This window comes from Rhinoderma darwinii, chromosome 4 (genome assembly GCF_050947455.1).
Source record: "Rhinoderma darwinii isolate aRhiDar2 chromosome 4, aRhiDar2.hap1, whole genome shotgun sequence".
In the NCBI taxonomy this organism is placed as follows: domain Eukaryota; kingdom Metazoa; phylum Chordata; class Amphibia; order Anura; family Rhinodermatidae; genus Rhinoderma; species Rhinoderma darwinii.
The window spans coordinates 339,979,227-339,993,230 of NC_134690.1; the positions used below are offsets into that span (position 1 = coordinate 339,979,227).

At 42.3% G+C, this 14,004-nt stretch overlaps 1 protein-coding gene across 1 annotated transcript in view; it reads right to left on the bottom strand.

Annotated features, from left to right (window-relative positions):
• The window catches only part of SYNE1 (spectrin repeat containing nuclear envelope protein 1), a 498,487-nt gene that overhangs the window by 462,383 nt on the left and 22,100 nt on the right, over nucleotides 1-14,004 (bottom strand). Inside the window, exon 2 of the mRNA XM_075862881.1 lies at nucleotides 8,747-9,048. Within this exon, the coding sequence (XP_075718996.1) occupies nucleotides 8,747-8,813 (67 nt within the window). The 5' untranslated portion in view covers nucleotides 8,814-9,048. The remainder of the gene's footprint in view (nucleotides 1-8,746; nucleotides 9,049-14,004) is intronic.

Here is a 14,004-nt window from a genome sequence, read left to right on the forward strand (position 1 = left end):
GTATCTTATCTCCATATAGGTCTTTCTTAAACAGTCAACAGCACTGATAAGGATCATGCTACAAGGTCTGTATACATTATAGAAATCCTTCCAGAACAAAAAGACAAATTCATACAATTTACTATCGTATTATTTATCTTATTGCAGCCCTATATTGTGTAGTGCTGTAGAAGGCATCTATTCATTAACATTAGATCCTGGAGTTTAAAATGCAATTTTCACACGAGTTCCAGGGAGAAACAAAAAAGGTAAATTTTTGCTAATAGTATATTTTTCTTTGTTTGTTAAAACAACATCTGTGGAATTTTATGTCTGTTAGGCCCTGTTCACACTGAGTTTTTTTTACACGTTTTTTGACGCAGAAACCGCGTCGGAAAACGTAACAAAAAACAGCCGAAAATGCCTCACATTGATTTCAATGGGAGGCGGACGCGTTTTTTACCGCTCGCGGTAAAAAGAAGCGACATGCCCTATCTTCGGGCATTCACGCCCCTGACCTCCCATTGACATCAATGGGAGGCAGAGAAAGCGTATGTCGCTGCGTTTTGACCGTGGCACTCAATGGGCACGAGCGAAAAATGCCGCAAACGGCGTGCAGGCAAATGAAAATCTGCCTCAAAATTCCAAACGGATTTTGAGGCAGAATTTTCCTCCTGCAAAAAACTCCATGTGAACAGGGCCTTAGAGGAAACAAAAGTGCTAGAGCTACAGACTGAGCATGAACGGAGCTGACTAGGAAATGTGGAAACTCAATGTTCCTTACCCCTATGATCCCTCATTTATAACCGCCTGCTTGAAGTCTTAGCGGAGAAGTAAGCAGAGGTTTAACTCAGTTTAATGCCATTTTCTGTATACTTTTTACATATTTGTAAGGGAGAAAAAGAAAAAAATGCACGGCGCCACCATAGTGCAGATAAAAATGGTAAAAAACAAAAATAAAACACAGGGTGAGGTATAAGCTCACCTATAGGAGTTATGCTAGGTCAGGCACAACTCTGATGTGTGCATGGGTTAATAGGAGAATAGCTGCTGCCAAGGTCCGATCCAGGAAACAAGGATTGTTACCGCCAGAGTAGTGTGGGAAAAAGACCAAATAAGGACTTAAAACGGCGCTGCTATAACGAAGTTGTTTTTAAATCAAGGTATATAAATAAATATGTTTTATTGGTAGGTAGGCTACGTTACGACATCGAACTGATGTCTTCATCAGGCCAAGCAAAATCACACTGGTTGTTACAGCTTATATACACAGCACATCAGATAAAGCAGAAGAAAAAAAACGCCAAATCTGTATAGGTCAAAGATCAGTGATGACGTCTGAGTTTGAAAACGTAACAGAAATTTACATAAAAATCATGAGTACAATCAATGTAATGAAATAAGTGTGAAATGGTAGGTTAGATTAAAAGCCGTTTAAGTAGTACTTTTTACATATTTGTTAGATTGATAAATACACATAGTGCAAATGTATTAAATGTCTTTCATTAAATAAAGGGTGGCAAACAAATTATTTTCTGTACTATTTTCAGTCACTAAATACTAAGGCCAGAATCACACTCAGAGCTTTGATGCAGTTTTTGGCTCCGTTTTTTTAAACCATAGACAGAAGTAAATCCAAAAGGAAGAAAAGGTATAAAGAAAAGACTGATGCATCTCCTTTCTTTTGTGTCCACTTCTGTGTTTGGCTACAATAACTGAGCCAAAAACTGCATCAAAACTGTGGGGCCTTATGGTGTCTTATAAGATGGAGAGTTCTATAGTCCAAAATATGCATTATAGTAAAAAAATACACAATCTTCCTATAATGATATCATAGCGTCCTACTGTATTTTGGGGGAAGTAACAATGTATCTGCAGTGCAGACCATCCATTTATTCATCCATAATGCATCACAACAGTCTCACACTGAGTCATTCCACTGTAAATCTTGGCAAAAGGTAAAATATTTATGGAAATGAGTGCAGCAATTCCAGCATGTTGAGCTTGTAGCATCCAGCATTGGGCATAAGACAGATAAACAGTCATTTGGAGCCTACAATCTGTTGGTACCATACTGTAAACTATTATCATCATGTACGTCTAAACTCTTTCACTGCAAATAAATAGGTTTATAACATGGCTTCATTGAAACCACTGCATCCATGAAAACTTCTAGTATAATAGTGTCAACCGACTGTTCATAAAAGTAAAAAAAGTGTTGTTGAAAGACAGTCCCTTTAAGCCAGGTTCTAACTTTGTGACATTTTAGCCACTGTGGATAGATATTACTTTATAGTGAACGAAATATTACAAAAACTCTGTACACTAATGCTATACATGATGCGGTTTCTAGGGTATACCATATTTTGTTTAAAATGCCTTATTGCTGGGGTTTTTTAACCAGTTTTACCCCAGTGATTTCAATAAAGGAAAAACATGGCGGGAGAAAACAGCACGTGAAACATTTCCGTAAGTTATTAATCAGTGGGGGAGCAACTGTTGGGACCGCGCAAATCACTAGAACAATGTGTCTGCAGCGATACTAAAGCTAAAAAAATTCCCTTCACACTACTGCTCCAAACTTAAGGGCAGGATCACACACATAGTTTGATGCAATTTTTGGCCAATTTTTTTGAGCCAAAACCAGAAGTGGATCCAAAAGGGAGAAAAGGTGTAAAGAAAAGACTGATGCATCTCCTTTCTTTTGTGTTCACTCCTGTGTTTGGCTAAAAGAAACTGAGCCTAAAACTGCATCAAAAGTGTGTGTGTGTGTGTGTGTGTGTGTGTGTGTGTGTATGCGTGTGTGTGTGTGCGTGTGCGTGTGCGTGTGTGTGTGTGTGTGTGTGTGTTTTCCTGGCCTAATGGGGCTGGGACTTCAATGAGTCTGTGTGGCAGTTATCCGCACAGCGCCCAGTCAGGAGAGGTAATGTGCCGAGAAAAATCTAAAGAAGCCACTGCGCTTTCATTCGAGGGATCAGAGGCAGTGGCGTAATTATAGGGGTCGCAGCGGTCGCACCACATCAATGAAAAGTTACTGTAGTAACTGGGACCTATGTAATAAACTATACGGGCCCCCGTTACTATAGTAACTGACAGTACTTACCTTCCTCGTTCCAGAGAGCAGCGGAGGTCCTGACGTCACAGCGCTGTGCGAAGTGTATGACGTCACAACGCTGTGCGCTGCGCACAACATCCCGAGCATGGATGGAGTCAAGATCTCCGCTGCGGCCGAAGAGGAGGGTAAGTATATCTGCTGGAGCTGATTGGTCGGGGTCCGACTCCCAGGACCCCCGCCAATCAGCTGTTTTGAAGGGGGTGCCTCGCTTGTACGAGCACTACTTCTCCTTCATTCCGGTCACTTTCTCACATTGTGGACCGCCGACACGGACGATTCACAGTGTGAGCAAGTAAGGGAAATTAAGGGGAAGCAGCGCTTGTACGAGCGCTGCACCACCTTCAAAACAGCTGATTGGCGGGGGTCCCGGGAGTCAGACCCCGATCCATCAGCTATTGCTGGCCTTTCCTGAGGTAAGGCCATCAATGTTTAGGGTCTGGACAACCCCCTTAAGCCTACCATGTGGTAGGCTTAGATACAGGGTCCAACAAACAGTATCACACATGCACATGGGCCCTGTATCTAAGCCTACCATATGTGTTAGGCTGTGTTCACATCACCGTTGCCCTTCCTTTGAGGGGTTTTCTCTGAGGTTTCCATCGGGTAACCCCTCAACGGAAAGGCAAACTGAAGCCTCAGCTTCCGTTTCCCTCACCATTGATCTCAACAGAAGGGCAGCGGTGATGTGAACAGGCCCTTACTAATATTTTTTTTGTGTGTTTTTTTTACAGGTTCGGTCGTTGGACAACTTCGGATTTGAGGACTACTTCGATGACGGCTTTTTTTTATTATCAATAAAATGGTTAACGAGGGTTGTGGGGGGGGTTTATTTCAATAAACCTTTTTTTTCTATGTCTTTGTATTTTTTTTAAACTTTATTACTACCGCCTTAGAAATGGCCGCTGACTGTTTGATTACTAAGGCGGGGCTTAGTGTTAGCTGGTGAAAAGGCTAACACTAACCCCCATTATTACCACGGTACCCACCTCCACCAGGGGTACCGGGAAAAGTCAGGTACGATCCAGTACCCGAACATCTGTAGCGATGGTCAGGCACTGGGGCGGCCGCACGCTGGTATTATTAGGCTGGGAAAAGCCAAACACAGTGGCTCTTCCCACCATGGTAATGTTAGGCTGCTGCTGTGTTGTATCTGGCTGGTTATGAAAAATGGGGGGCACCTTATATCTAAGTCTATAATGTGTGATACTGTCTACAGAGCCACTGTATCTAATCCTATCCATAGCTATAGGGTCGTAGTCTCCTATATACACATATACATACACGCACACACATTTTTTTAGGGGGCTATATGTATTGGGGCTATTTCCCCTGACGTATCAAGACCTTGGGTACATAAGAGAGGAGACATATCAGTCTGTCCTTTATATGTCTCCTTATTTTTGCATCCACTCCTGACCTTGGTTGAAAAAAAAAAAAAGACACAAAAACTGCATGTGCAATATCTCAGCCTAAGGCCAGGATCACACACAGAGTTTTGATGCAGTCATTGGTGCAATATTTTGCTCAGTTTTTTTAGCCCAATGCAGCAGTCTTTTCTTTATACCTTTCCTTTTGGATCCACTTCTGGCTTTGGCTAAAAAAAACAGAGTCGAAAACTGCACCAAAAACTGCATCAAAACTGTGTGTGTGATAAAAGGCCAAATAAGAAAAAAAATGTCCTCAGCAATCCAGGCAAATATAAGGCAAAACTATGCATATAAACAAAGGCTTTTAATGTTATTTTTAGATATTTATTACTCCTCCCCAATATTTTCATGTATGTATGCGTTTGCTTGAATTACCATCATAAGTTGAAAGAAATAACTGTTCCAAATTGCTGTATACACAATGTCAGTGTGTCTCATGTGTAAGGGTTTGTTCACACGGTCAAAAATGCCGTAAACGCCCGAATAATCGGGAACAGAACGCCTCCAAACCTCTGGCCATTGATTTCAATGGGAAAAACGGCGTTCTGTGGCGACGGGCCGTTTTTTTACGCGGCCGTTTTGAAAAACGGCCACGAAAAACGCTGCGAATATCGCGAGTGGCTTCAAAAACGTCTGAAAATCAGAAGCAGTTTTCCCTTGAAAACAGCTCCGTATTTTCAGACGTTTCTGACTCAGCGTGTGAACATACCCTAACTGGTTAACAACAGATTCAAGAGCTCTGGCTGAGGTAATACCTCATTATTGCTTACATTTTTAAAGGATAAGGGTGCAGTCACACACAACATATTTTGTAGCAAAAATGTATGTGACTGAAAATCAGTTCCATTCATCTGAATAGAGTTGTTACTGCAGCAGGTGTGTGGATATCTGCAAGCCCCATTCAGATGAATGGAACAGATTTTCGGCAAAAAATTCTGCAACAAAATCTGCCGATGTGATTGCACCCTAAGGTTAGGGCTATAAGGCGATTTTGGCCGCAACACAGGTTGCGTGGCCAAGGATCGCTGTGTCACCCTGCCGGCATCGCAGATAATGAAAGTTAACGTGGCCGCGACCGCAACTTTACAGTCACAAGGAATCTAAACCCGCTGGACTTCTTGTGACTATAGTGTTGCGTGCCAAATTTGCTATGTAGCGATAGCCTAAGGGGGGATTCACACGAACGTGATTTGCGTCCGTGCAGCCCGCGTGGTTTTCACGCGGCTCGCACGGACCTATGCAAGGCTATGGGGCCGTGCAGACTGTCCGTGAGATTTGCGCAGCGTGAGTCCGCTGCGTAAAACTCACGACATGTTCTATATTTCAGCGTTTTTCGCGCATCACGCACCCAAGTCAATGAGTGCGTGAAAATCACGCGCACCACACGGAAGCAATTCCGTGGGACGGGCGTGATTCGCGCAACAGCAGTAAAAGAATGAATGTAAACAGAAAAGCATCACGTGCTTTTCTGTTTACAAACATCCAAACGGAGTGTCATAATGATGGCGGCTGCGCAAAAAGCACGCAGCCGCGCATCATAGGGGGCTGACACACGCAGCTGTCAAGTGCCTTTTGCGCGCGCAAAACGGAAGCGTTTTTTGCGTGCGCAAAACGCTCACGTTCATCTGAATCCGCCCTAAGGGTAACAGAGCGGCCCTGACCCGGCTGCGATGTGGCCAACAACCACACCGGCACCATCTCCGGCGAGGCTGTTAAATAGCCTGTTAATGGACGCGTGTTAGGCTAGATTCACACGAACGTGTATTGCGTCCGTGCGGGCCGCGTGGTTTTCACGCGCCACGCACAGACCAATACAAGTCTATGGGGCAGTAGAGACAGTCCGTGCTTTTTGCGCAGCGTTTGTCCGCTGCGCAAAAAGCGCGACACGGTCAATATCTTCGCGTAAGTCAATGGGTGCGTGAAAACCACGCAGGTCGCATGGAAGCACTTCTGTGCGAACTGCCTGTTTCGCGCACCAGCTGTCAAAAGGATGAATGTAAACAGAAAAGCACCACGTGCTTTTCTGTTTACAAACATCCGAATGGCGTGTCATAATGATGGCGGCTGCGTGAAAAGCACGCAGCCGCACATCATATGATGCTGCCTCACGGAGCAGGTAAGTGGCTTTTGCGCAGGCAAAACGCTGCGTGTTTTGCGTGCGCAAAAACGCCACGCATGTCTGAATCAGCCCTTATTGCAGGTAAAATGGCCCTTTACCTGCAAAATCATGTAGCCATAAAGGGTGTATTAGTTCATTTCTGCACAATTTTGCAGGTAAAGGGCTGTTTTACCTGCAATAACGCGTGGCCATTAACAGGCTATTTGACAGCCGCGCCGACACGGTTGTTGGCCGGGTCAGGGCTGCTCCATTTGGCCTTATCCTAAGACAGATCCTAAGAAGGATCTTTATGCCAGGATCACACACGCAGTTTCCATGCAGTATTTGACTGATGAATCTCTTTTCTACTGTGTCAACTCCTGTGATTGGCTCAAAAAACTGCACCAAAACTGCGTGTGTGATCCTGGCCAAAGGGCAAGTTCAGATGTGTTTCAAATGGGTTTTGCAGCAGATTCACTGAAAGGCAAATACGCAGTGGAAAAATCTGCTTCGTGTGAATGAGGTTTTGAAAACGCCATTCACATTTATTGTACTGTACTTCACTGCAGATTTTTGGGGCATAATTCAGAACGAATATCAGTGATCAGCTGATTACCATGAGGTCCTACAGCTTAAACTGCTGGCGATCAGCTGATATTGTACGAAAACTGCTTCCCCTTCATTTCTACTTGCTATGGGCTTATTCAGACGAACGGTATATACGTCCGTGCAACGCGCGTGATTTTCAGACCTATATTAGGTTGCACAGACCTATATTAGTCTATGGGGCAGTGCAGACAGTTGCGTGATTTTTCCGCAGCGTTAGTCCGCTGCGAAAAAGTCACGACATGTCCGTTTTTTGGGCGTATTTTGCGCATCACGCACCCAATGAAGTCAAAGGGGTGCGTGAAAATCACGCGCACCACACGGAGGCACTTCCGTGGGATGAGCGTGATTCGCGCAACAGCTGTGAAAAGGATGAATGAAAACAGAAAAGCACCACGTGCTTTTCTGTTTACAAAAATACAAACGGAGTGTCATAATGATGGTGGCTGCGTGAAAAGCACGGAGCTGTCAAGTGCCTTTTGCGCGCGCAAAACGCCACGTTTTTTGCGCGGGCAAAACGCACACGCCCGTGTGAATCCGGCCTCACAGTGAGCAAGTAGAAATGAAGGGGAAGCAGCGCTTGTACGAGCACTGCACCTCCTTCAAGACAGCTGATCGGCTGGGGTCCCGGGAGTCGGACCCCGACCCGTCAGCTATTGCTGGCCTTTCCTGAGGATAGGCCAGCAATTTTTACTGGCTGTAAAACCCCTTTAAAGTAACAGTAAGTTTCCAATTTGAACCTATAGACTGTTATATATTATAAGATTATTAACTTATCCTTTTTTTCTTTTATTTTAGTAGGTGACTCATTAATTTCAAACTTGTGTTCTATTTTTATAAATACTTCTCAATGTTTAGGGTATGTTCCCACGGGCAGGATACACTGCGGAATCGCCGCAACTAAATTCTAGAAATTTCCCAGCATTTACAGTAGCAGCAAAGTGGATGAGATTTCTGCAAATCTCAGACACATGACGCAAAGAAGAAAATGCCGAAAAGTTGTGCGGAAAGAGTTTTGCGGCGCGGCTTTCAAATCCGCAGCATGTCAACTTATGCTGCAGGTTTTGTGAAGATGCTGTATGCCCCATAGACTTGAAAAGGGGGCATAAATTCTGCACTAAAATATGCAAGTTGAGGTTGTTTCTGTTATTACAGCGATTCCGCAGTTAAAACCGCATTAAATCTGCACCTACATATAAACTTTTCTCCAAACACAACTTCACACTAAACCGCTATGATTTCCGCAGCTACATTGCGTTTCTGCAGCAATATGAGCTCCAAAAACACACTATTTGCTGAAGATTTCTGTGACTTATTAAACTTTGAATTTATAAGATTCCATTGCAGATTTTCCGTCGCGGCCTGTATCCGGCCTATGGGAACAAGATTTCATTTTGACACATCAAATGCTGTATTATCCAACAAAGAATGGCAGAGCAGAGTGGTATTTGTGTATACAGTGTTGCAAAACATTGTAAAGTGATAGTATTCCGCAGTATTGCTTATATGACGGTTACTCACCTTGCAACCTTTGCATCACATTTGCAATATCTCTGGTGTTTCTGTTTACTAGCCTAGAGGTCGCCATATTGACTCTGCGGGGTATCCTGAAGGAATGTTCACTCCAAGTTTAGGTCTTAAGATGTTACACAATATCTTGCACAGCTCTCCTGAAGCATCCTCTACCTTCTATTCCCAATAGGCAGCTGATGATTGAGTCACTGCTTTCTGGCACCCAAACAAAAGCAGACCGGTCACGACCGCGGTGTCGCTTTTAATTTCTTCTTATGGGTCCTGTCCTTCTCACTGGAAGCTTAAGCTGCCTGAAAAGACAGAGAGGTAGGATTTAGAAAGGACTTGCATGGTTTCTTGCCATGCTAAAACCAGTAATCTCATTAGCAATTCTGACAAAGATTGGCAGTCCAGGATATGCTGTATCATCCGTGCCAAGCAGACACTTATTGTTGAAAGTATATTTACTGTATTGAGTGAAATATCCGTAAACAAATAAAGTCAACCGTGTGAGCTATGCATCAGTACTTTTTACATCAAAGACGTAACTGCTACGCAGAATTCTCAAAGATACAAAAACATGACCTACATTTGTATTAAAAACAACAAAACTATTAACAAGAACAATTTCAATGTTAATTATTGAATAAATTCAATGATTTAATAATTTTAGGCCTAATGTCCTTTACAATTACAAGAAGATAAAATAATTATTGCACACAAATAGGGTTTGAGAGAAGTCAGCACCATAGGTATACAGTCCATATAGCTGCTATATCGTCCATACTGAGAAAAGTCATTTTCTGCCGGAGGCGTTAAGATTATACTACTTTATCTCTATCTTCTGTTATGTAGAAGGGTTTCCCCCCTAAAGCTGATGGCAGCTCGAAATTTTACTGCAGGTATTTGAAGTGCAGTTCGCCCATTGAAAACTTCTAATATCTGACGGACTCAAAGAAGCCACAGCAGACAAGACATGTTGTATAGATGAAAAACCAAGAAGTGCAAGGCAATATACCCATAGACATATAAGACATAGGGGAGAATTTACGCATCAAAAGTCGCAATTTGCAACCAAAAAAATGTGCGTCTTTTGATGCAATTACGCCATCCAAAACACTTTTCCAAAAATTGGTCATGACTTATCATAGGTGGAGTGGCATAAAATATATCTGAAACCTACTCCAGTTCATAGCTGGCGTTGATTTTCTTTTCACGGGCAGAGACACCCAATGATGCGCCTAATTTAACCCTTTCAGGACGCAGCCATTTTTTGGATTTTCGTTTTATTTTTTTCCCTCCCCACCTTTCAAAAGCCACTTTTGGAAGGTGGGGAGGACATTTTTAATTTTTGCGTCGAAAAAGCCATGTGAGGGCTTATTTTTTGCAGGACAAGTTGTAGCTATTCACATTGTATTGGGAAACGGGATTTTTTTTTATTTGTGGGGTGCAATAGGAAAAAAACAGCGATTCCTCAAACTGAGGGTTTCGTTTTCAGGGCTTTCACCATACGGCAAAAATGGCATGTTAACCTTATTCTATCGGTCAATACGATTATGGCGATACCAAATCTATATTTTATTTTTTTTTAAACAATTTTTTACTACTTTTACAAGTAAGAAACTAAGGCTGGGTTCCCAAAGTGCAGATTTGCTCCAGATTTTGCATGCATTTTTTAAGCCCAAACCAGAATTGGATCCAGGGGAGCAGACCTATAAAGCCTTACTTTATATATTTCTTTCTGTTTAGGTTCCGTTCCTGGTTTTGGCTAAAAAAAACAAACATATGCAAAATCTGCAGCAAATCTGCACTGTGGGAACTCAGCCTAATTGTTAAAAATAAAATTTGTGTTTTGTCGCCATATTCCGAGAGCCATCATTTTTTTATTTTTCCACCGATTGTATGAGGGCCTATTTTATTGTGGGGCGAGCTGTAGTTTCTATTGGTAGCATTTTGGGCTACATAAAACATTTCTAATTTATAGGGTTGTCTCATTTATCCCATTATTATATCTTATATGAAGTCTGCTCTACATGCATGACCACCCTATGGACACCATATTAAAGGTTACATATAGAATTATTCTTCACAAACAGTGCAGTAACTTTGTAAGTATATTACATAACGTATCTACAACTGATCCCCAGTTACTTATAGTCCAGAACTGCAGCAACTGTGTCTATTGGATATATAGACAGAATTGTCACCATCACAGGAAGTCATTGACTACTGAGATATTCACTTGAATAGGAGCACAGCTGAAGTGTTGCAGCATGGCCGCTATACACTGGTCGGGCTCGGAGCCATCAGCTTCAGGCACCGACCACTGCATAACTTACGGTACAGGAAGCAGCTGGAACAGCTGATCGGTGTGGGATGCAGTTGTCGAACCCCCACCGATCATATACTGACCTATCCTGTGGATAGGTCATCAGTATGAAAAGCCGCCACATGCCCAGACAACCCAGACTTCAAAACTGCGTGAGGAACAGCCAAACTCTGCTACAAAGGTGAGGTTGTGGAAGACAGTTTCATGTCACAGGTCCACCATGGCAAGACTGAGAACAGCAACAAGACACATATACTGCATCAGCAAGGTCTCTCCCAGGTAAAGCTTTCAAAGCAGACTGGGGTTTCAAGATTTGCTGTTCGAGCTATTTTGAATAAGCACAAAGAAACTAGCAAAGTTGAGGACAAGGAAACTTAGTGCAGTAGATCATCATGCTGACTTCCCTTAGCAATTGGAAGATGTCCAGCAGTGCCAGCAGCTCAGAACTGGCAGAAACCAGTGGGACCCAAGTACATCCATCTATTGTTCAGAGAAGTCTGGCTAGAAGTGGTCATCATGGAATAATTGTGGCCAAAAAGCCATACCATTCGACATGGAAACAAGGCCAAGCGACTCAACTGTCCACAAAAACATAGGATAGGAACTGGGGTGTAAAAGAATGGCAGCAGGTGCTCTGGACTTTTGAGTCAAAATTTGAATTTGGCTGTAACAAAAGGCAATTTGTTCCCCAAAGGGCTGGAGTGCGGTACAATAATGAGCGTCTGCAGGCAACAGTGAAGCATGGTGGAGGTTGCTTGCAAGTTTGGGGCTGCATTTCAGCAAATATAGTTGAGAATTCGGCCAAGATTAATGGTGTTGTCAATACTGAGAAATACAGGCAGATACTTATTCAGGGTATGTTCACACGATAGCAGGCATTTACGGCTGAAATGACAGACTGTTTTCAGAAGAAAACAGCTGCGTCGTTTCAGCCGTAAATGCTCCTCCTCGTAATATACGAGGCGTCTGTGACGCTCGTATATCTTGAGCTGCTCTTCATTGAGTTCAATGAAGAACGGCTCAAATTACGTTGCAAAGAAGTGCCCTGCACTTCTTTGCCGAGGCAGTCAATTTACGCGTCGTCGTTTGACAGCTGTCAAACGACGACGCGTAAATTACAGGTCGTCTGCACAATACGTCGGCAAACCCATTCAAATGAATGGGCAGATGTTTGCCGACGTATTGTAGCCCTATTATCAGACGTAAAACGAGGCATAATACGCCTCGTTTACGTCTGAAAATAGGTCGTGTGAACCCAGCCTCATCATGCAATACCATCAGGGAGACATCTCATTGGCTCCAAATGTATTCTTCAGCTGGACAACGACCCCAAACATAATGTCACTAAGAACTATCTTCAGTATAAAGAAGAACAAGGAACACGGGAAGTGATGATATGGCCCCCAAAGAGCCCTGATCTCAACATTATGAAGTCTGTCAAGGACTATATGAGGAAACAGAAGTATTTGAAAATGCCTACATCCACAGAAGATCTGTGGTTAGTTCTCCAAGATGTTTGAAACAACCTCCCTGTCGAGTTCCTTCAAACACTGTGTGCAAGTGTTTCTAGAAGAATTGATGCTGTCATGAAGGCAAAGGGCAGTCATACCAAATATTGATTTGAATTAGATTTCTCTTCTGATCATTCACTTTGCATTTTACTAGAACTTCTATTTTTGAAAGCATTCTTACCTTTCAGCATTATTCCACAACTGCCTACAACTTTTGAACATTAATATATATATACACATATATACCAATAGAAAACTCTGCACTCCAATAATGATTATGCTTCAATATTTATTGTGTAGGCAATCCAACTGTAACTTTTCGGTCCCACATTTGGGACCTTTTTTCGACGTGATTGGCACACTATTCAAAAGGAATCCAAATAGAAATTCTGTATCCTGCCCGTTAGAAAGACATCCGCCTCGTAGTATGGGTGTTGAATGTGGGACCGAAACATTACGGTTGGTTTACTTACGCAATAAAGTTTGAAGCGTAATCATTATTGGAGTACAGAGTTTTCTTTTTTAGGTTATTTGAGTGGGACCTTACTCAAGAAAAGCAAACAGTGTCGTTGACCTGTACATTGATTTTTATATATATATATATATATATTCAGCGAGTGAGTAAGGGTACGCATTGTATTTCCGCAGTGTAAAAATAAGCTGTAAAAAGCTTCAATGTACGCATGCCTATGGAAAAAATAATCTGCAACGCAGTAAGATTTCTCTAGTTCTTGCATTGAAGGATATCATATTTTTGCCATAGGCATACATTGTAGTTTCTCGCAGTGTCATACAATGCAAGTAAACCACGTGTGAGCACATCCTTATTTACTCCTCCAATAGGACACTTCATTTAATCTGTCCCAGGTATCTGTTTAGTGCACAAGTGCACCGGATGTATTCTCATCAGCTGGAAATAAACAATGACATTTGCAAATGAATGACAGCAAGCAGAGATCTTGAAAGATGGGAGAAATTGATACAGAAAGTATATTAGAACATTCTATCTACCCAAGCAGAAAAACTGGAAAACTGATGTTCCGTTCTTTTTACCAGAAGTGTATTGAAATAGAAGGCATTTATTATCATCCATTATGTTGTCTGTTAAAAAATATATCCATTAAAGAGGTTGCCTCATAAAGACTCCCCCAGTCCATAATCCTTATTAGGACATATGGACATCATGCTGTATAATATAATGAATGACACCAACTGTGCCAAGAGAGAACTACTCACTTTTTACTGGTTACTTGCACACAAAAAAAAAAAATTCCTTCTAACGTGTGGTTACAGTCCGTTCCATTAGCAATGAATATTTATCTTATCGACATATCTAAAATTAAAACAGGAACAAGCAGCGGCTACGGATGTAAAAAATAAAAAAAAATCTGTGAAGACGCAACAAGCGGGTAAGCTTATTCTGAAGG